We start from the raw sequence: 23,663 nt of genomic DNA, 5'->3' as shown, positions 1-23,663 counted from the left end.
CAGCAACTTTCACAATTTAAATAGCTTTCTTTTTTTAACACTTGGTTCAGATGAATAGCATTTGCATAGAATCATAAAAGCAACATGGCCATTAAAAAAATAATAATAACCCCATTTTTTTTTTTTTTTTTTTTTTTTTTTTTTAGAAATATCTGCCATTTTAAATTTGTTGTAATTCTAAAGAACAAATAGTTTTCTCTGTTTTCAGGTTTTAAAATAAACAAAAACATCAAACATTTATAGAGAGAAAAACACAATTTAAATAATGTAGCATGCTGTCTTTATGTCAAACGACAACAAAATAAAATTACTTAAAAATACTATGCAGATATGATATAAAAATATGTAGAAAAACTCCTAAAACTATAATTTTGTCCTACCTTTACATTTAAAAACATTGTTTGGAGCCACCATGGAGTCCAAAGAGCTTCTTGTGGCTCGAGCTGCAGGTGAATGCCGCCTGGCTTATTACATAAAATATCAATGAAAAACATCAAGTTTGTTGTAAGAAAATGGAGAAATATTCAAGGGGTTTAACTGCAAGTGCAAGAAGGACTTTTCAAAACTTTAATGTTTCTTTAGAAATATGTTTGGTGCAAAAATGTATTTGGTTGTATGCTACCTAAAAGAGGAATTGAGATGTAAGTTTATATTTAGAACTACAAACCTAAAGCTTAGTTTTTAGATGGCTCGGCCTTGATTACACCAAAGTCATTATGTCTGTATGGCAAGTAAAATCAATAAAGTGCTTTAATGTTTATTTGCAGGTTATACTATAAACTTAATATCATACTTACAAGTGGACCTCTGTGCTGTTGTCACATCTCAAACAGAGTAATTAAAGTTATTAAAAACTGCCCACCCACAAGTTAAAAAAAAATCAATTTTTTTGCAAAAAAAAAAAATAAGAAGCTGATTTCACAAAAAAATCGGTGGCAAAAATGCACCAAATAAATCTCTGTTTTGCAAAATACCTGTTAGTGCAGATACGGTCTTTAAAAAATGCTTCCTAAAATGGAGTGTTTTAAAAATCTCAGTTTTTACCGTTAGAAATATTCTAAGCAACCATCTTTTAATGGTATACATCATGCATTGTCATGCTGGTTTAATGGTTTATTTTATGTCTTTGTTTTTCTTTGTTCTGACTTAATTTCCATTAAACATCCCATTTGGGCTTGAATTGTAAACTGTCAAAGAAAACACGGGTTGCAATTGTTTTGGGAGAGTAATTGACCTCCTTTGCCAGGCTGCAGATGTTCTTCCTTTGAATTTAGGTGTCATTTATGTCAGTGTGTTGCCAAGTCTTGAGCTGCATTTGCATTTTAATGTTTATTGCTTTAGAAGCATTACAACACGGATTTTTATAGCTAGAAACCATCCACAGCAGCATATTCTGGACCTTTGGTGACACAACTGTACCACAAAGTAGGGTGTGTCAACAAATATCAACTGCATTTAAGAGATCACTCTTCTGAAAATGACCATGTAATTCATGATAATTTCTTTTTCTTCTTTTCTTTCTACATTCTCCTATTCCACCTACATTCCTGTGCCAACCCACTCCTCGCTTATTTCCCGCCCCTCCACCTCTCCCGTGCAGCCATGTCCCGGGCCGCCATGCCGTTTGGACTGCTGCGCAGGGAGCTGGCGTGCGAGGGTTATCCCATCGAGTTACGCTGCCCAGGAAGTGATGTGGTGATGGTGGAAACAGCCAATTATGGACGTACTGATGACAAGATCTGTGACGCAGACCCCTTCCAGATGGAGAACACACAGTGTTACCTTCCTGATGCACTAAAGATTATGTCCCAGAGGTTTGTATTCACTGAGGTGTATAATTTGTACATTGGTGAGGAAAATATGTGCAGAGTCTTTCTCATGATTTGTCACATTACAAACACGCACTTCATTTCATTTTGTTTGGATTTTATTTGATGGGCCGACCTAGAGACGCACATAACTGGAAAGGGAAATAAGGGTAAAAAAATGGTTTTCAAAATTCAAATCAAAATCTGAAATGTGGGGCATGCATATGTATTGAGCTTCTTGTAATCTGATGCTCCTAAATAACATCCAGTGCAGCCAACTGTTTTAAGAAGTAAGGTAATTAGCAAATAGAGTCAATCTCCATCTCTGTACAAGTCCAGCTGTTCTGGAGAGCGTTAGTGAACATAAAGCATAATGAAGACTAAGAAACACAGCAGACAGGTCAGGCTAAGGAAATCATCGGTATTGTACTGAAGAGAACGGCTTGATATTTTATTATTGCCAAGGTTGAATCCTGTTTGTCTTAATAACTGAAATCACTGCCCAAAGAATGATTAGTTCTAGAATGTTTGTACTGAATCACAACAGAGGTAAAGTAAGGCCAAAGGAACTTTTGTTGAACTACTCTTGGCTCTTACTCTATTTCTGTGTTTACCTAAAGGCCTGTTTATTAGACTTCCCAGAAATGGAAGAACACACGCACACACACACACACACACACACACACACACACACACACACACACACACACACACACACACACACACACACACACACACACACACACACACACACACACACACACAGACGCCCTTCCAAGTAGGGAGGGAGCTCGTATCTTTATGCAGGCCAATCAGATTCTTCCCCACCAAACTTGCTCTTTCATGCCTTTATGGACATTGTTCATATGTTAACAAGAAAAAGTTGTTTTTAAACTATTCCCTCACAGTGAGCAACATGAAATATGTGGGTATGCTGAGCCATTAAGATTTCCTTTCACTACTACTTATAATATTTAGAATTATAATATTTAGAATCTTAATTGGTCTTAGCAACATACATGCTAATGCAATTCGTCTTTGGCATTTAACCCATCCATTAAGGAGCAGTGGGCTGCAGCTGTGTGGTGCATTCTGGGACTAAAGGGATTGCTGAGGGACCCAGAGTGGTAGTCTGTGGGATTCAAACCGAGAACCTTGCAGCCTCTCCAGGACTCAGGCACCCTGTTTTCTAACCACTCGGTCACCACTCCCCCTAAACAAGGCTCGAGTTCAGATCCTGAAAATAAGCCATACCTCAAAGGATAAGGAGATCCTGAGTGGGAGCCCTTCTTTCACAGATGCTTGTAGAAGTAGTCAGGATGCCTTGAAGCTAATACTCTTGTGGGCATGGTAGTGATTGGAACACCAAATTCAATTACTGGGAGGGCTGACCCAATATTTTAGTACAAGTTGCCCTTTCGTTGTATATAGTGCAGCGAAAGGGCAACAATTTCACTCTTCACATCTGCTATTGACTCACCCCAAAAGGTCTCAGAGCTGTCATTGCATGACACACTTTTTAGAGCTTATTATTTGGAAAGAAAATTTCAAAAACCATGTATCCTTCTTTTATTTCCACATCACAGTTATACACAACTCAAAATACATTTGAATTTGTTTTTGTAACGTGATCAAATATATATATATATATATATATATATATATATATATATATATATATATATATATATATATATATAGATAGATAGATAGATAGATAGATAGATAGATAGATAGATAGATAGATAGATAGAAAGAAAAAGTTCAAGGAGCGTGAATAGTTTTCCAAAGCACTCATGGAAAGTTAGAAATTATGCAAATTATGACCTTATTCAAATATGTGACAGGGTTCTTGAAGCAGGTAAACTAATCAATACAGCTACCGGTGTGTACGCACTGTGTAGATGTGTTGCCGTACAACATAAATGTGGATTAGCAGGAAACATTACACCAAAGCGATGCCCCAGTAGTGTGTCGTGTGTGCGCCCAAGTACGGCAGAACCTTTAGCCGCGTACTAGCTGTGTACTCAGCGGTGTTTTCCTAGAAGAACTGATCAATATTCAGCGAGAGCGTAGACAAATGGAGCATCCTTCGCCTCCTCTTTTCCTGTCTGTTAATCCCTTGACTTCCTCCTTCTGTGCCCCCCCCCAACTCCATCCATTTCTTTGACCGATTAATCAATCCATCCATTCTGTTCTTCAGATGTAACAACCGTACTCAGTGTGTGGTGGTCGCGGGGGTCGACGTCTTCCCGGACCCCTGCCCCGGAACGTACAAGTACCTGGAGATCCAGTACGAGTGTGTCCCTTACAGTGAGTACGCATTAATCTGCAATTAAATGTCCAAAAAACAGAGTAACACACATGCGAGACAAAGATTTAACCTACTTATGTCATGCTGCAGGTTTGATTTTTCATTTTTCATCTTTTGATCTCAACTATTTCCTTGAGAGATTGATGGATTTAAAAAAGTGAGATGTTTTGTAACGTTTTTTTTTTTCTCAGGAAGAGTGTGTGTGCATGTTGGTGTGTTTGAATCACAAACAGAGAGTAAGATGGAGAGCGAGAGAGAGAGAGAGAGAGAGAGAGAGAGAGAGAGAGAGAGCCAGAGGGAGAGGGTGCTGAGAAAGGGAAAAAAAATGGAGGAAAACAAACTGTGGGGCATTTGCAAATTGTCACAAAATGTCACGCGTGTGTGAGAGCTTGTTTGTGTGGGTGAGCGCTCTAGTGCGCACATGTGTGTGTGCTTCTCTTTTGCAGATTCACGCCACAGGAGTTGCTCTCTTTTCTCCACAGGAGCCTGATTGAGGGAAGGAGAGATCGGGGAGGGGGAGGAAGAAAAAAAAAGGGGAGGATAGGAAGGGATGGAGGGATGTTGTGGAGTGGGGGGGTTAGAAGACGGGAGTATGTTGGGGTTCTTTTATGGTTCTTCTTTCTTTTTTTACATGAACTATAATGTTTGTGGTGAGAATGAGTTCCGTAATCTTTATCTGTGCAACTTTCTTTCTTTCTCTCTTTTTCTTTCTTTCTTTCTTTCTTTCTTTCTTTCTTTCTTTCTTTCTTTCTTTCTTTCTTTCTTTCTTTCTTTCTTTCTTTCTTTCTTACTCACTTACTTCCCCTTCTTTCACCCTCTGACTTTTCTTTCTTTCTCTCCCTCTTTTTTTTTCCTATGCTTGAGTAGAAGTGGACCAAAAAGGTAAAGACAAAACATTGTAGCATCTTGATCTCTCCTTACCCCCAACCTCCCCTTCTTTCTCTTCTTCTTCTTCTTCTCCTCCTCCTGTTCTCCTCTCCTCTTCCTCTGTCCTATCATTTCTCTCCTCCTTCAACCCTAGGACGTTGTTTCGTAATCATGCTGGATGTTGCCCCCTTCCTTTCCCCCCTCTTTTTTTTCCCCCATTTTCCACACGGTTCTTTGTTGTTTTTTTTTCTTCCTCCACATTTTCTTCATCTCATGTTGTATCCAAAGCCGTCTTTTTTATCCAATTTTATCCAGGTTCTGCACCTATCCTTCTTTGTCTTCTTCCTCTCTGTCTCTCTTTCTACACACACATAAAAACACAACTGGTTGCACAAACATAAACACCTTCGTTCTTTTACACTTTCTTTAGCAACTCTTTCTTCCTTCCTTCCTTTCTTCCTTCCTTCTTTTCCAGTCATCCTCTTCATGCTTATTTTCCCTTTTCTTCCCTTATAGGAAGAGCCCCTTATTTATCTTCATAGGAAAAATAAGACGAAACGTGCGTGTGGTTGTGTATCCGTCTGGATGTGTGTGCTTACCAAGCACCGCTTACATGAGCGGGCGGGCGTGTGTGCGCGTGCGCGTGTGTGTGTGTGTGTGTGTGTGTGTGTGTGTGTGTGTGCATGCCTCTTTGCATGCCAGTGTGGGACTGTTCTGTATACATATGTCTCCATGCAGTTTTTGACATGTGGGTGGACCAATCGTGCTCAGCGTAAACTAACCTGCCCTCTCATTCACTTCAAGGCAAAATATAGCCCCGCCTTCTGCGTCCCTGACTCTACCTCACACTCTTCACTCTTTTTGCACTAACCCCCCCCCACCACCACCACCACCTACACACGCACACACACACACACACACACGCACACACACACACACACACACACACACGCACACACACACACACGCACACACTTAACACTTAAATTTCCTAATACAACTTTCATTGCAGTGTCCCTAATTGTATTAATCACCGCACACATATGCTCAAACGAAGAGTGTGTGATTTTCAACTCTTTATTCGTCTCTTCTGTAACTTGTCTCCTGAAATCAGAGCTGGTGTTTTCAATCTCTCCCTCTCTTTTTTCTCTCCATTTCTTTTCTCATCATCATCATCTGATTCAATTCCTTTTTTTTTTTCATGCTTTCTTTAATCTTTTTTTTTCCTCCTTACATCTGCCTCCACTTTCTTTCACACCTCCCCTTTTTCCTCTTTTGTTCACTCCTTCTGTTTGGACCCACTTTCCTAACACCCGATTCTCAGTATTCGTGTGCCCCGGCTCGCTGCTCAGCATCCAGCCAGACTCCTCGCTCCTAGAGGCGGAGCATCAGTCTGGGGCCTGGTGTAAGGATCCCCTACAAGCTGGCGACAGACTGTACGTCATGCCGTGGACGCCGTACAGAACGGAGGTCCTGTACGAGTATGCCTCGTGGGACGACCTCCGTCAGAACAGAGTCACCACTACCTACAAGTAGGTTCTTTTGAATTCTGTACAAACAATGATACGAAACAGGATTTAAAGCCTTTTGCATTTTGACCTTTTTTTTTTAAACAGACGTATATTTGTCAGACCGCCAAAGTCATTTTAGCACTTGTCAAAGATAACCTGAGTAAATACAAAACCAAATGTTCAAAGAATGACCTAATTTAGGGGTGAGGGAGGGGGGGGTGAGAAAGCTATCCAAACCAGCACAGCCTTAACCGTGATTTACAATATTGTTTGGTCGAATTGGCGACCTACACCCAGCTCTTATTTGTGTTAGACCAGAAGCTTCAACAATTCACTTACACAGAACCTGTCTCATATCCTAACAATGTAGGGAGCCCCAATTGAGAGATGAACAGCAAATATTACTTTAAGAGCATGTCAATGACTCTTCTATGAGTTCCCAAAGGAACCCAGAACATCATCTAAAGCACCTCAAGCCTCACTTACCTCAGAAAGAGCTGCGTTCATGACTCAACTGCAAAAAAAGAAACTTGGCAAAAGTTGCCTCCATCGGACCAAAACCTTCTAGATCACAATCCTATTGGAATTGTAAGACCAATGACACAGATGTCTGTTGTTGACCCTGTAAATCGTTATAAAAGTCTGCTCCTCAAGATCCTACCACCTAACTTACAAGATAATTATTTAATATTGTGGGTTTTTTTTGTACTGTGGTCCACATACAGTTATCATATGAGCTCATTAATGTGTTTCTCTGTCCTAGGTTGCCGAGTCGTGTGGACGGTACAGGCTTTGTGGTGTATGATGGTGCCGTGTTTTACAACAAGGAGCGAACTCGCAACCTGGTCAAGTACGATCTGCGCACCCGCATCAAGAGTGGCGAGGCAGTGGTGGTCAACGCCAATTACCATGACACCTCTCCTTACCGCTGGGGAGGGAAGTCGGACATTGATCTGGCGGTGGACGAGAATGGGCTTTGGGTCATCTACTCTACCGAAGACAACAACGGACGCATTGTGGTCAGCCAGGTAGGAGGACGGAACGCAGATCGATACCGGGAGTGAGGAGGAGGAGAGGAGTAAGGAGGAGGAGGAGGGTTTAAACACTACTTGTTTTGTTCCAGGTGAACCCGTACACCCTGCGGTTTGAGGGCACCTGGGCCACGGGCTTTGACAAACGTGGGGCGAGTAACGCCTTCATGGCCTGCGGGGTGCTCTACGCAGTGCGCTCCGTCTTTCAGGACGATGAGGGGCAGGCGGACAGCCGGGCCAACAGCAACATGGTGGTTTACGCCTATGACACCAGTCGGGGTCAGGAGCTGCCCGTTCAGATACCGTTCCCCAACCCTTACCAGTACATCTCCTCTATCGATTACAACCCCAGAGACAACCAGCTGTATGTGTGGAATAATTACTACATGCTGAGATACCCTCTGAGTTTCACACCGCCGCCGCCAACTAAAGGTGTGGAAATGAACAATTCTGTTATAAGACGTATAAAAATATTGTCTTGAGAAAATGTTTCTATCACTTGAACCTTTTCACATTCTGCAATATGTTCGCCTCAAACTTCCGTGTATTTTATTAGGATTTGCACCGACACATGGAAGTGAATAACTTCGAAGTGATGGTTGCAGATACATGGCTTTTCTAAATTACATACAAATAAAAATCTGAAAAGTGTGGCATGCATTTTCTTATTCATATCATCCTCCTTTACCCTGATACCCCTTAATAAATTATAAAATTATAAAATTAAGCTCAACCAACTGCAGTTTGCCACAATTAATTTAGGAAACATGTTAAACATGTGGAAGAAGGTGCTCTGATCAGATGAGACCAAACATGGCAGAAGATGGTGGTGGCAGTATTATGCTGCGGGGGATGCTTTTTTTGGGGGGTGAGAGGCTGGGAGGCAGGTAAGAGTTGATGGGAAACTGGATGAATCTTCTAGCAGGACATCAACCTTAAACATACAGCAAGAGCTACAATGGAAGGGTTCAGAGCAGAGCATATTTCTGTGTTAGAGTGGCCCAGTCAAAGTCCAGACCGAAATCCACCTGAGAATCTGTGGCAAGATTTGTAAATGTATCCTCACAGATGTCCCTTATACAATCTAACTGAGACTGAGCTATTTTCCAAAGAGGGATGGGGGAAATTCAGTTTCCTGATGCGCAAAGTTGGTCCAGGAAGCTTTCTCAATTTAAAAAGTCTGGAGTAATGTGAAGAATCAAGCTTTATACTACTGCCTAACAAAAGCAAAGTTGGTAGAGACATACCCCAAAATAACTGCCCACCATAACTCAGCCATAGGTGGCTCTGCAGCGTTTGCACCCAGGGAAGCAGAGTAAAAATGCATGCCTCACCTTTTCAGTGGCTTTTTTTTTACCTCTAACAAAATTCATACCTTGTATCATCATCATCTTTCTATTTAAGATCCCAACAAAATGCATTGTGAAGTTTATGCATGTAACATAAGAAAATGTGAAATATGCTAGGGCAGTGGATCAACATTCCCTTTAAAACTCTACAGGTCCCCTGTCCTCTCTGATGACCACCGTGCGGTCCTACACGGCTACCGTCGCTCTCACCCCGGTGCGGCCGTCGGCCTCGCACCCGATCGGCGTCATCAACAGGGGGCCGATCACGGCCATGGTCCCGCTGACCCCACGCCCTCCACTGCGGGTTCCCTTGGCCCCCGGTGGGCCCGGTCAGGTGGGCGGATGCGAGGGCCGGGTGGCACGAGGAGTTCAGTGGCCCCCGACCCTGAAGGGGGAAACAGTCGAGCGGCCCTGTCCTAAAGGGTCTCTGGGTAGGTGTGGCGTGCGTTTCGGTGCGTATCTCGTTTCCCTTTGAAATGTACTCAGCTGTCCTCTCTCTGAACTCAGAGGAGGCAGACAGAGAGGAGTTACAGTGCGCAGAGACGCCGGATTTGGCATTTCTTCCTCTCGCTGAGCAGCTGTCTTTCCAGCCCACCCTCCCTCGGAGGAGAAGCTGTTATGCAGATTATGTTGATAATCCTGTGGTGCATTTTGCCCCGATACTAATCATGTCAAATCATTTCAGCGTGGATTTAGTGCAGAGGTGATGATTATACTGGAACAGTATTATCTCATTTCATCTTTTAACTGAAACGAGGGGAGGGGGGGATCTGTTGTTTCATTCCTATACCTAATTTGCAGAACGTGTGAGTCACTGCCCATTATTTGACATTTTAATGAATTTTTGCTTCAGCGGAGTTGATTTCTTACAGTTTTCTACTGAACTTGGAACAAATAATATGCTGACGGCTCTTTTTGAACAGTTTGTTGTTTTGTTTTATAGCCTTAATCAAGCTTAGGCAGGAAGGACTAAACTGATAAGCAATATTTTTATATGTCCAAAAAATATATTCAAATTCAAAATCAACTGTTTAAAGCTCTAAATATGTCACAGCGTATTCCAACTTTCAGACTTAAATACAATCCTTCATACATAATAAATATTCTTCCCATATAATATTCTCGTAACCTAATTTTAGACCCAAATCCTTTTTCATCACCCTGGTTTCCGGGTTTCCCACGATGGAATTGCAGCTCCCTAACTTCTAGTTTCATTACTGGACAGCTATCTGGTCACAATTCAGAGATTATAGAAGTTTGGCTACTTTACTGTTTTGCTACTATGCGATGCAGCTGGACTTGGTCAGGTCTTTATTTACCATAACTTTTTTACTGGCTTCTGCTCTTCCTCTTCATCAATGAACATGTAAATAATCCAATGATTAAGGACTTATTGAAGGCGTGGGCTCAGATCAGGAAACAGTTTGATCCCTGCTGTTTCTCATTTTATAGACCTATATTAGTATCTTAAATGCAATGCACCATGCATTATTTGTTGTGTAAGATTCTGTCCACACAAGCATCTTTTATCAGTACCAGTTTGAACTCAGGAAGGAGGTGTGGGCTTGGTTTTGGTGCGTGAGCCTTTGCTGCACACTGTTTATTTTTTGCCTTTTTTTTTGTTTTCTGACTATGTCTCCCCCTTTCTGTCCCTGCAGGAATCGCTTCCTATCAGTGCATGTCATCTCCAGTTGGGTGGAACTCCCGAGGGCCCGACCTTTCCAATTGCACCTCTCCCTGGGTCAGCCAAATCGCACAGAAGGTCAGTGCCTCACACGAGCACATATACCCTGACGACCAAAAACACACAAACAGAAACTGTGCAAATGCCCTGGAGCGGCTCGACGCGCAACTCTCTCGCCCTCTTTTTTTCTCTTTTAAATGTCAAAACATGTGACATCACAAACACTCCTGACTCCATCCAGATCAAGAGCGGAGAGAACGCGGCCAACATAGCCGGGGAGCTGGTCAACCTGACCCGGGGAAGGATCTACGCCGGTGACATCAGCATGTCCGTCAGGCTAATTGAACAGCTCCTGGACATACTAGACTCTCAGCTGCAGGCCCTGAGACCAGCCAATAAAGAGTCGGCCGCACGCAATTACAACAAGGTAAATTCATACTATTGGTATAGACGTACAAATGACCTTTAGCGGAAATAAGACGGGGAAATGTCAGCGATTGCAGGTTTAATCGCTCTTTTAATTGATGTTTTTCCTTCTTTCAGCTGCAGAAGAGAGAGAAGACGTGCAAAGCATATGTTCAGGTATAATGGATAGATGGATGTACAGTTCTATGCAAAAATGATCGTATCCCTTGAAAACATTTTTTAAAATGAAAAACCTAAATATGTTTGATTGGGATTTTATATAATACATCAAAAAGAAGCATTGGATGAGTGTAATTCCCTGATTAAAGCGGGGTTATGTTATAAAACCATATTTTTAGCTTTAAATATCTCACAGAGCCACAATTCAATCCATCTGTAAATGTTAAGAGTGCGGGACAAATGCAGACTTGCATGGCAAGACATGTTCGGGACAAAACAGGTCAAAGATTTCACTCTTTAGATGAACAAAGCTGAAAAAAACTTAATCCAAAAGACTAACTGCTGCAAAAGGTGTTTGTACTAAGTATTAACTCAAGGAAGCTCAATAAAAAATAACACTTTACATTTTTAAACAAAAGAATTTCCCTTCCTCTTTACAATTATGCAGTATTTTGTGTCGGTCTGTCACATACAAATCCATTCGAATCCATTGAAGCTTGTTGTTTATAACATGGCAGAATACATTTGCATGACTCTGCACAGATGGATGAGCAGACTTACCGACCGACAGACAGATAAGTTTCTGGGTTTCTGTCTTTGTCAGGCTGTGGTGCAGATAGCTGATAACCTGCTGGGCCCTGAAGCCCTCGTGTCCTGGGCCGACATGAGCAACCTTGACCAATCCCGCTCCGCATCGCTGTTGTTGGATGCGGTTGAGAAAGGAGCGTTTCTGTTGGCCAACAATCTCTACGAAGGCCGTTTCAGCGACAGGGCGCCCAACGTCGGTAAGTCAAGTTTCTCTTTTTCTGACCCAATATCTGTTACTCTAAACTCATCCAGAGACCCATGTATTCTTTTTTTTTATTTTAATTTATTTATTTTTTTTGGTCAATTCACAGATCTTGAAGTGTATGTGCTAAACACAGAGGCCGACATACAGGACTTGACATTTCCTCACTCCTATGATAGTGACAGCATCCTGCAGATATCGGCCCAGGCTCTGCAGCAATACAGCAACAATGGTCAGTGACACTTGCAAAATTGGTATTAACAGTTTAGTGGTCAATCAATATGACAGGCGGTTAGTGGAAGTAATACCTGCCTCCATATATATTAATGTTTGCTTTAAATGGCTTAACAAGTTCTCTTAAAAGTCCTTTCCCACTCTGGCTTTGCTTTACAGGTCAGGTGAAGCTGGTTCTTTCCCTCTTCAAGAACCTAGGACCCTTCCTCACCACCCAGAACTCAACGTTGCGTCTCGGACTGGGGCTTGCCCAAGGCCAAGAGCCCAGGCGCAGGAGCCTCGTGGTCAACTCCCACGTCATCTCTGCTTCAGTGCACAGGGGAACCAACCGAGTGTACCTCACAGAGCCTGTGATCTTCACTCTGAGACACCTTCAAGTATGTTTATTTGCATTTAATTATCTCAACATTAACATTTAGATTGATTAAACTCCTCCTGTTTGGGTTCTGAGTCACTTTTAAAGCCAGTCATGGGACATTTGGTTGTGTTTTTATTTTCATCCACAGATGGAAAATCACTTTGGTCCCAACTGCTCTTTCTGGAACGCTTCGGGGGTTTCTGGGAGCGGCAGGTGGTCCACGCAGGGCTGCCGCTTGTTGCACACAAACAACACACACACAACTTGTGCGTGCAACCATCTGTCCAGCTATGCTGTCCTCATGACATACCAGCAGCCTGTTGTAAGTTACACATCTGTACATAACAGCATTTGATATGGTTTTAGACACGGACAGATTTGTTGGGCCTCTGGTTAAGACGAGTAAAAAGGAGACAGCCATGGAGAAAAGTTGATTTTGTGTGTCTGGGAAACATGTGTTTTGGATTATCATCCATCTGAAAGACCCAAACGTGACCTATTTTGGGTTTTCTCGCAGAGGTCACCAGAGTTTACTCAATATGTCCTGCTGGTGTTTTATAGAGTTCATAATCACTGCACTTTTACAAGGTTCCCAGGGTATTTGCCAGAGAAAACATAACAGATCTTCCATCATACTCAAAAGTAGAGTCTGATTTTTCCAGAAATTAAGTAAGAAACGTAAGTCCCTTTTGAATAACTGCACATGTGTAAGACGGTCTCACCTGCTCTTCCGCTCCTCAAGGAGATCATGTGAAAAAAATCTCTCAAATCCACTCTGGTCTTAGTTCTTTCTACTGAGATCTTCCTCTTCTTCTCATAAACATGGTCACGGTTTGCTTCTTGCGACTCTCAGCCATGTTCAAAGTGTACGGTGAGAGTAGCAGAGCTACAAAGAACGGCTTACACCGAAGCTAATCGGATGCATAAACACTAGAAGTGCGCGTGTGCAGCCAACAAGCGGAAACTAACAAGGAAGGTGCACGCACACTGACGTTACATGAGCACGTCACAATGATTGGCAAGTGGGACAACCAAAAGATAAGGTGATACCCCTGGAACTTGAGGGACAGAGGGGAGATAGCTACAAATTTAACTCCTCCCAGCCAGTAGGTGGCGCACTTCCACTCACACGCTCTTATTCCAACCTTCAGTTGTAGTGTTTGCCAGTTGGTTGCCAGGTCCTGTTGTTAGCATCAGCAAACATTTTTTTTTATATTATTTTTATTAATTTTAAATTCTTTACAATACAAAAAACAAAGAAGAAACCAGTACCGCTACCCACATACAAACACAGAACAAAAAAAAAAAAACACCCACCAGTAAAATACCCCACATGAACAAGAAACAATGTGTCAATCTTCTCCTGCAGTCCATGTCATCCCTCAGCCAACGAGAGAGAAGAGATAAAAGCAAGCAAGAGTAAATGGTAAAAGCTATAGAACAAAATAACAGTAAAACTAAAATCCTAAGGACCAAGCAGAAAGGACTCAAGGGGACCTCAAAGAGTCAAAAATGTGTCCAATTTGTGGTTAAGATCATGGGTCAGCCTCTCCAGAGGAAGGATAACAGATATCTGTGTGAGCCACATATTTACCGTGGGGGCAGAAGGAGAAGTCCATTGTAACAGAATACATTTCTTGGCAAGAAATTGGAGAATTGTAAACAGGGATTTAGAGTGTGCATCCAAATGATTTGGGGAAACATTTACAAGATAGAACATAGGAGACAGAGAAAAGCGAATACCCAAGACCTTTTCAACCACCAAATGTACATCCCTCCAGAAGACCCTTAGTAGGTCAGCATCATCAAACATTAAACTTACCTCTCCAGAAGGAAAGCTGTTACCTCCTTGTGGCTTCTGAGCCCCTTTGCTTCCTTAAGTCGGCACCAGCGCTCAAAAGCTTGACTGATGTTCACCCTCGTTTTACTTCTTTTTTTGGTCCGCTTGAATATGAGAAATGCAACGCAGAGAAGAAGCCATTTTTCTGTGCTATCACGCTGCTACTGTGTATCTGGCAGCAAATGAGCTCTGTCACATGTGACTTCAAGCTATTATTCCTATTGGTGCAGAATCCTTTCGTATCAAAGTTGCCATCGTCACCAGAAGTAATAATTTATATGTAGTTGGATCTGTTAAAAAGTATAAAACAATTAAATTATTAATATACTATATATTTATTCTTCAGTAAAATTAATACTATTGTTCTGCACCACTCTAGACATTCTGTGGATGTTTTTGAAATCGTTTTAATCAAAAGTTGTAGCTATGACCTTTAACAGTGGACCTGAGGTGATTTTCAGTAAACAATCATTTGGGATAAAGACCACATCTATTGGTTGTAATTGAGACTTGGAGGCCCCTCCTCAGGAAAAGCTGGTCTGCTGACCTGAGAGAACAGGACGGGGTATAAGGGTGCAGCAGCCAGTGAGGTAGAACGGGGCAAGACCATGCAATGCTTTAAAAACAAATAAAAGGACTGAAATTAATCCTAAAATGTACAGGGAACCAGTGCAGCGAGGCTAAAACAGGGGAAATGTGCTCAGGCTTTTTTTATTTGCTCCAGTTAAGACGTGCGGCAGCATTCTGGACCCTCTGGAAGTAAGCAACAGAGGAAGCACTGACCCCTATATAAGGTCCATTACAGTAATCTAACCGAGTAGTGATGAAAGAGTGGATTACTGCCTCATAGTTCTCTCTACAAAGAATCGGCTTGACTTTAGCCAGCTGCCTTAAATGAAAACATCCTGTTTTCACCACTGCTCTTAAATGATTGTCAAATTTACGAGCACTGTCCATTTTGACCTCCAGATTTGTGATTATTGGTTTGATATATTGAGCCAAGGACTGTAACTCCACAAGCAGGGTAGGTGCAAAAAGAAAAAAGAAAAAAAGAAATCAATGTCGATAAGATAGACATGAGTCCTTTTCCAGCCGTGTTTGTCGCACCTCCAGTTGTTTTAAGGTGTTTAATTATTGCTCTGACTGTAGACATGGGTATGTTTAGTCCTTGAGTTATATATTTTATTGTCTTTCCCATCGAGTGCTTATGAAAAATAGGCCTGGGTGTCAAACTCATATTTAAAACTCTGTGAATCAGAGAGTCGTGGATAGCTTAAGGTTACTCAAAAGGATTGCAAAGAACCAACAACTGTGCTACTGATCATTTTCTTCTAATAATATTTACCTCAAAATGGGACCAAAGTGCGTTTAAAGGTTGGGTTGTTACACATCTTTATCAGTTTGTGCAATTATTTTAGTCCATGTCACTACACTTCAATAATTTGCCAAACATCAAGCCAACATTAATAAAGCACTTTTTATATGTATTAAAATCGGAACTCATAAGACATGTGACTGCTGTTGTTTCATGTGGCCACATATTAAAGTTTCCTTTTATTTCCTTCCTCTTACACAGAGCTGAGACTCCCACTGAGCTCTCTTCTGAAAAAAAAACAAAAATAAAAAAACAGACGCAGAGTAGGCGGTAAATAACTGCTGCAGACATGCAGTGGGATATTTTGTCCTTCCATGAAATTAAATTAAGCCTTCCCTGCAAGATGTTCTCTTTATTAGCTGAGATGTATTCATATAAATAGATGTTATGTAACCAACACACGCACAGCTCCAAACACCGTATACATCCACATATGCTGGCAAATCTGCACGAACAGAGTGCAGCAACACTCTCAGCCTCTGCGTGTTCTTGTTGTTATCGCATATAAATGGACGTCTTCCTCGGACTTTTGCTTCACAGTTTGGTGCCGGTGTGGAGGAGCTTCTGGTCTACGTGGTTTCCTGGGTTGGCATCGCTGTCGCTCTTGTGTGTTTGGCCACCTGCCTCATCACCCTCTGCTGCCAGGGGGCGCCCTGGCACACAGACCACAGCACCATTCACTGCAACCTGTGGGCCAACCTGCTCATTACAGAACTTATCTTCCTTATTGGCGCCAACAAGACTAAATACACAGTTAGTACTTTCATACCAGATGGACCAACATGCTTTGATGTAGATTATTTGGGTGTCATTTATTAATTTTTTTGTTGCTCATTTTACCCTCCCATTTCCAGGTTCTCTGTTCCATCACTGCTGGCCTGCTGCACTTCTCGCTGCTTTCTGTGTTCTGCTGGCTGTGCCTGGAGGGAGTGGAGCTGTACCTTCTGCAGAGGGAGGTGTTTGAGGGGCGTAACTCCAGGAGGAAGTATTTTTACCTCTGTGGATACTCTGTGCCGGGCCTGGTGGTGGCCGTGTCCGCAGCCATCGACTTCAGAGGATACGGCTCGAAAACAGCGTAAGTCAATCACTGTGCGGAGTGCTCTGCTTTCCCTACGGTCTAACATCCACGTGAGGAGTTTCATTCATAATTTCTCCCGGTGTCTGTGTTCATGCTTTTAGATGTTGGCTGCGCACAGATAACTACTTCATCTGGAGTTTCCTGGGACCTGTGGCCGTCATCATTACGGTAGGTATTGGTGGTCCAGTTTTCTTCTTGTATTATGCTTCCAAGGCCTCAGACATTGTTCTAATTATTTGAAAATATCTTGATCAAAAGTTCTCTAGACTATTTTTAGTCTTTCAATTCATGTACTTTTGGACTTTGGCTGTTTTTCTTGCACAGATTTTTACCTATTTAGCTTTAGAATCATTTTTTTTCTGTTTGTTAATCCTGCTAATCCTGACCTCAACACTGCATTCTTGATTTCGTCATATAAAGTCTCCTAAACTCAACAGATGATCAAGTGTCGGTTCTACAAGAGTCAACTTAATTTTAAATAGGAGCTTCAGGGAGCCAAATGATGCCTCTGTTATGTCTTTGTTGGATTATTTATTTCAGATAAAGACATGACTTTCTAAACAGGGTTCCTACACAGGCTTGATACGTCTGGAAAAATATTTTAATTAGATTTTGTAATGAATATCAATTATATGTTGTTAATTAATCAGTCATTTGCATATGTTTATCAACCAGTCATTATTTTTGATTTTAACTAACAATCTGAAGGGAATTATTTACCTGTCCTCTCAATGATTACTATGCCATATTCGAAGGGGTCCTATAGTTTAATTACATTCATCACTGCTTCAGTTTATTGTCAAGTGTAGGAAAGTAAACAAATGTCACCATGAGCTACTAAAGGAATGAAAATGTTATTCAACCCAATATATATTTACAAAAAATTACTGATTCTAGATATAAGCATTAAACAGAACTAAGAAACAAAAAAATTAACAACTTAGGAAGTACCAAACTTCTGCTGATAAGAATAAGAGTTAATGTCCGAAATGATGAAACAGTGTACTACGATTAAACTATTTAGTGGGTCAAGCACTAATGTTTATTCAGACTTAATCAAACTCTACATAAAGCTGTTTTAAGAAAAATATCTGACAATCTGTTCTAACAGGAAAAAGCAATCTTGATTTACGGTGGATTTGTAAACAAAAAGCGTAGGCATGGGATTAAATTGTAGAGCAATGATGTTTAATAAAATAATGCCCATTACCCATGCTCATTTAATTCTCAGGATAGTTTCACTGTGGGTTTGGGCCTCTGGACCCTCTTGAATCTGGGATTTAAATGAGACTGGGGGTTCTTCTGGTTATACCAAACAAAGTTGGTACTGAAATTGTTTTTAACTTGCAGTTAAAATAAAAGCCTCATATAGCATAAACTATAGTAACAGTAATACTGTCCAATTTTTGGAACAGAGGTGATCCAACTTCCAGATTCCAAAAAGTAGTGAAATAGCCCTAATGTGGATTGGATCATTTCATGATTTGTGGAATATATAGAAATTAAGAACATAAAAAGGTAAATGTTTTGCTCCTGAAGTGTCGATAATATTTTGCAGTTATTGGGGGAAAAAAATCTAGAAATCTGAGTCAGAGCCAGGAAGGAAATTTTAAGACAGAAAATTAGCAGAAACCTTGGATCCTCTCTATCTGCTGAAGACTGTTTTTTTTTATGTTTGACACGTCTTTTGCTCTCCACTTTAGGCCGGTTTATTTTTTAAGCTCATTCTGTGCAATATGCTGTGTGTAAAAAAAAAAAAAAAACAATTGATAAAGCAGCCAAAGTCTAAAGAAAAACTTGGAAAGGGTTCAGAAACGCTGTAAAACTATTGACAACAAACATTAGAAAGAAATGTGGCCGATATAGAGGGATTAAAAGAATTTACAGGGTGTAAAATATGTGCATAGTAGATACCAGTTTTCTATCTGTCATCAGTAAATAACATATTTGTCCTTGCTTGTTTACCTCAGCTGAACCTGGTTGTTTTGGTGATGACCTTACATAAGATGCACAGCACCGCTGCTCTCAAGCCTGACTCCAGTCGCCACGACAACCTGCGGTCAGTCAGACTGTTTCATGCTGCCTTTCTTTTTTTTTTGTGGATAAAGGTCATGGTGTCTGAATAAGTTTAAATCGGCATGTTTGAAGAATTCATGGCATGTGGAGCTTTACAGCGGCGCCGTTTTTGATGTTTCAAGTCGGAAATTTCAAGGTTTTCAAGTTAAAATTGAAAAAGCCTCTCTGCAGCTTTGACAGCAGCATCACCTGCTTGTTATAGAGAGGGGAAAAAAATATGAAAGAAACGAGGTGCCTTTAAAAAAAAAGCACTGCGCATAAGCAGGAGTATGTGAGTTTTGTCCATTAACTGTGCTTGAGCACGCACGTCTCTCACTGTGGGCTTCCTGTGTTCCTTTGTAGAACGACGGGGAAGCAAACTCTGGCACATTGTTGTTTAAGGTCTAGAATCCTTGTGAAATACTCAAAGAGCTGAAATTTGCCTCCACAGAGGAGATTAAAAAAAAAAACCCATAGAAGTGTGGAAAAGTTTTTGGCACCCCAACAGAATATCTTATTGCCGTGAATATTTCAGCGGCAGATTTATTCCAACAGGTATTGAGATTTACACAAAATAGTCTTTGTAACCTTTCTTGTTCAAGTTCAGCACAGAACAGGATTAACTGAAACTTTAAAAAAGTTTGGAGCTGACTGAAATCGATCCCGACTCCTACTGACAGCCGAAAAGCTTCTCTGTGTCACTGTAGCAAAATGAAGAACAAAGCAGTTATTTCAGGTCTCAGTCGTCAAACTTCTGTCCTCGAGGGCTAATGTCCTGCAGCTATTAGATGTCCCTCTGCTTCAGCACACCTAAAACAAATAATTAGGACATAGCAGGACTTTGTAGCACTTCGTTGCATGCTAACAAGGTCATTCCCCCCATTTGATTGCGGCATGCTGGACCAGCGATACATCTAAACAGTGCGGGACGCTGGTCCTTGACGGCTGATTGACACCCCTGATGATTGGACGCTGCAGGGGAATGTCAAATAAGAAACGTTCACTTTCAGGTTGCTCTCCTCTCAGTGGGATTTGTCATGAAAAATAACACAAAATAGCAAGGTGGGGCGTCATTATTTAATATTCTATGCTAATGCTTTGCGGTAAAAGGTCACTTTGTACTATTATGTAAGCTCTTTGGCCTGCCAGAAAAAATAAACTTCATTGACGTTGTGATGAATGCCTGCTTCTCCTGCAGGGCCTGGGCGGTGGGCTCTCTGACTCTCCTCTTCCTGCTGAGTGTCACCTGGTCCTCGGGCCTGATGTTCCTGTCCGGTCCGTCTCTCCTGCTGGCTTACCTCTTCTCCTCCCTCAACACAGCGCAGGCCCTCCTCATCACCATCCTCCACTGCACGCTCGCCAGGAAGGTCAGCCTCACCATTCAGGAGCCGTTATGTAATTATATTTTTGTTTATGTTATTTGTGGCTAAACACACTGTTTATGCAATGCGGTGCAGGGTCAGAAGGATTATGGCCGATGCCTGCGTCTCTCTCAGTGCTGCGCGACGTCCACGTCCAGCTCTCCAGACTCGGTGAAAGGCGCTGCGCTGCGCTCCAACAACCGCTACACCGGCAGCCAGAGTCGACGAGCCACTGCAAACAGACAGGTGTGCACCGACGCATTTTACCCGCCGTCAGCTTTTGTCTCCGATTGACCCCGGCCACTTCGTAAACCCTGAACTCATTTCTGCCCCAGAGCCGCATCAGAAGGATGTGGAACGACACGGTTCGCAGGCAGACTGAATCCTCTTTCATCGCTGCAGACGTTAACAACACTCCAACACTTAACAGAGGTGTGGTTTTGGTGTTCGCTTTTCTGTCGGTGTGCTGTGGAAAAAAAAAAGAACCCGTTTGACACGTATTTCCTCTCGCTCTCCGTCAGCTGCTTTGGGAAACCATTTCCTTACAAACCAAATGCTGCAGACTCACGCTGGAGCTTCTCCTTATGACACCATGCTGGCGCAGGGATACAATCAGCCCTTCACTTCCACCGGTACGTCGCATTAAGTCATATCTACTGTTTTTACTCGTATGTCACAGAAAAAAAAGGACACTTTTATGTACTTGCTAATACCTGGTGCAGATCTAAGTATCGTTCATAGAATATTTTTATTACTATAAATGTGTGCAACAGAGTAACTTCAAATTTATTCAATGTCAGATTTGAACGTGTCATAGGACAAAATGGAAATTTGTCTCTTTTAGGGAATATTTCGGAAAATATATTTTTCACTATTTATAATGCATATTAAAATAAATCAATAACATGAGGGATCGTCAGGATTCAATAGTGTTGTATTCATGTTCTGCTGCAGAGCCGCTAAATCTTAACTACAATGCCATGCAAGTTAATTTACCCAATTCTTTTGTTTTTGCCTTTTTTGGTCACCCTTAAATATTTCAGATTATATGTATCAAGCTCAGGCCCGCGGGCCAATTTTGGGCTGGAGTGTAAATATATTCGGTCTGTGAGATAAATTCAAATATCTATTTAAGTGGGCCAATTGGTGAACAGCATATGGGAAGCTAGCATTACATTTCCCAGAATGCTCTAGTGGTGCACTGGTAATTCAGTCTGGATCCACAAGCCCCCTCCTATGCTAACATTCATTAGCGGTTTCATGCTACCACCAGTCACATCGGCCACTGCTCCCAAAAGTGGCAAAAAGGTAGAAAAAATATGGTCCTGTGTGTTAAACTTGTGAAGTTAAAAGCAAAGAATATAAAATTGTACTCTTTTCAATAAATATCAAATTGGCTCACAACTTTGTCTTTAATTCTGGCCTATGGAGTATTCCAGTTTGACACGCCTGTTTTACAGAATCAAACATAGATAACTTTGTAAAATACAAAAAGCAGTTTTTTTAAACGATGGTTTCATTTATTATGGGAAAAGGCTATAATTAAATCATTTGAAAATTGCATTCTGTATTTACTTAGACTATGTTTGTCTGATAATTAAAAAAAAGATTTGTTGATCAGAAACATTTAGGTGTGCCATCAAAGGAAAAACAAGAAATCTGTGACGGGGCAAAACAGAGCAGATAATAATTAGTGATTAGCAAAGGTGATTTTAAAGGGTGTGAATGATTGAAAGAGCTGTACCAAACAGCTTCATAAAGACAAATACTTTGTATCCAAATAAATAATTTTAGTGATACACTATCAATAAGACGTGATGGCTTTTATTTTAAAAGGTGTATTAATTAAACAATCCCTGTTAGTGGCCGGCACTGTTAGAGCAGGTAGCTGTAACAGCAACCTGTTTATTTTCTACATTGGAAATACTCCAAAATGGTGTCAAAATATTCCAAAAGACCGGCAACATTTGCAAAATCCAATATGTCCCACAGTTTTAGTCTCAGCTCTGAAAACAATAAAATTGCAGCATAATGTGGAAATTGTAAATGGCTTAAAACCAAACATTTCATGCTTAAGACAAATACATTTGAAATAGTGGATATGGATCCACAAGTAAAATTATGTTGGCTTGTTTCTTTTTGTTCATAATGTCCAAAACAGCTTTTTCCACTAGCTGTTTTTTTCTAACTTTGATTTTTTTTCCTGTCCTTGAACATTTTGAATGTTTTAGTTTATTTCCAGTCTGAGAAATGTGTCCGTTTTTGTTGCGATTTTTTTGGTTTCAATATTTTGTCTTTTATAAATGTTTTTCACACTTTCCTTTTCTGTTTCTCTGTCTTTATGTGGACCAGTAGGAACCTTCAGAAACAAACAGAGTATGACCTCTTTCCTTCTGTGCTCCTCTAAATCATTGAGCACCATCTCCTTCAATTCATGGACTTTAAGTGCAACAGCTGCAGAAAGCTAATGTGCAGAAATCATACAGCGACCTTGCAAAGTTATTCAGATCTGTTTCTCTTCTTAACATTTTGTCACGTTCAGTCTGTCCTGCAAGAATGGAAGCTGTACACTATGTTACAGCTGAAAAACCTGCCAAAGCATGCTCATCAAACCAGACAGGCAGGGGAGCTGCAGAGAGATGTATGGCATTTTTACAGACCCTGCAGAGAGTCACACCCCGGGTGGGAGTATCTGTCAACAGGACAGTGGTGAACTCCACAAATCTGGCCTTAATTGAAGAGAGGAAATAAGAAAGCCATCAATTAAATAAAGTCAAGCTTTTCTGGAAGCCAAGTGAGGGACACAGCAAAGACATGGAAGTAGGTGCTCTCCGAAATATAGCTTTTTGCCCTTCAAACAAGCTACCTGCATCAGTGGTGGCGGCATTTAGGGTGTGGGCATGGTTTAATTCAGCAGTGTCAGAAAAGCTGGTCAGGCTTTTCCGGATGGATGGAGCTAAATTTAGGGTGACACTGCAAAGACCGCTGTCAGAAGCAGAGAAAGACTTGAGACTGGGGTGGAGGTTTACCTTTCAGTAGGATGACAGCACTAAATATACAGCCAGATCCTTTAATGTAATAGTTTTGAAATGCATGTGTTGGATTGTCCTAATCAAAGTCCAATTAGGAATCTGTGGCAAAATTAAAAAGCCTAATTTGCGTGAGCTATTGAAAAGCTATAAAATGAGGGCCTACAACTCAGTCTGTTAAGATGGTTTGAAACATATCCCAAAAGACTTGGAGATATAACTGTAGCAAAATCCAAATAAAATGGATTGAAAGTTGTGGCTGTAACGTGGCAAAGTGGGTAAAACAGTAAGGATTGGGAATACTTTTGCAAGGCACTATAAATGCATAACCTACATCTCTCCACATGGCAACATGAGCGGACATTTCATTGAGAAATAGCTTGTGTATTTCCTA

At 41.2% G+C, this 23,663-nt stretch overlaps 1 protein-coding gene across 5 annotated transcripts in view; it reads left to right on the top strand.

Moving 5' to 3' along the window:
- The window catches only part of LOC105929283 (adhesion G protein-coupled receptor L1), a 58,800-nt gene that overhangs the window by 29,147 nt on the left and 5,990 nt on the right, over positions 1 to 23,663 (top strand). For 2 of the 5 annotated variants that reach the window (XM_012866995.3, XM_021318747.2), the window contains exons 3-25: positions 1,601 to 1,814; positions 4,012 to 4,121; positions 4,990 to 5,004; positions 6,314 to 6,521; positions 7,264 to 7,528; positions 7,624 to 7,963; positions 9,033 to 9,311; positions 10,539 to 10,642; positions 10,806 to 10,991; positions 11,108 to 11,146; positions 11,754 to 11,934; positions 12,049 to 12,171; positions 12,333 to 12,550; positions 12,680 to 12,853; positions 16,287 to 16,499; positions 16,601 to 16,821; positions 16,926 to 16,992; positions 18,795 to 18,883; positions 20,078 to 20,246; positions 20,337 to 20,486; positions 20,576 to 20,672; positions 20,762 to 20,872; positions 22,593 to 22,616. In XM_012866995.3, coding sequence (XP_012722449.2) covers positions 1,601 to 1,814; positions 4,012 to 4,121; positions 4,990 to 5,004; positions 6,314 to 6,521; positions 7,264 to 7,528; positions 7,624 to 7,963; positions 9,033 to 9,311; positions 10,539 to 10,642; positions 10,806 to 10,991; positions 11,108 to 11,146; positions 11,754 to 11,934; positions 12,049 to 12,171; positions 12,333 to 12,550; positions 12,680 to 12,853; positions 16,287 to 16,499; positions 16,601 to 16,821; positions 16,926 to 16,992; positions 18,795 to 18,883; positions 20,078 to 20,246; positions 20,337 to 20,486; positions 20,576 to 20,672; positions 20,762 to 20,872; positions 22,593 to 22,616 — 3,597 coding nt within the window. The remainder of the gene's footprint in view (positions 1 to 1,600; positions 1,815 to 4,011; positions 4,122 to 4,989; positions 5,005 to 6,313; positions 6,522 to 7,263; positions 7,529 to 7,623; positions 7,964 to 9,032; positions 9,312 to 10,538; positions 10,643 to 10,805; positions 10,992 to 11,107; positions 11,147 to 11,753; positions 11,935 to 12,048; positions 12,172 to 12,332; positions 12,551 to 12,679; positions 12,854 to 16,286; positions 16,500 to 16,600; positions 16,822 to 16,925; positions 16,993 to 18,794; positions 18,884 to 20,077; positions 20,247 to 20,336; positions 20,487 to 20,575; positions 20,673 to 20,761; positions 20,873 to 22,592; positions 22,617 to 23,663) is intronic. The other 3 variants (XM_036137306.1, XM_036137307.1, XM_036137308.1) reach the window with 3 other exon arrangements.

The sequence above is a fragment of the Fundulus heteroclitus genome, chromosome 5, assembly GCF_011125445.2.
Source record: "Fundulus heteroclitus isolate FHET01 chromosome 5, MU-UCD_Fhet_4.1, whole genome shotgun sequence".
Lineage (NCBI taxonomy): Eukaryota > Metazoa > Chordata > Actinopteri > Cyprinodontiformes > Fundulidae > Fundulus > Fundulus heteroclitus.
The sequence above is the reverse complement of the archived record's forward strand: the minus strand, read 5'-3'. Positions and strand labels throughout refer to the sequence as shown.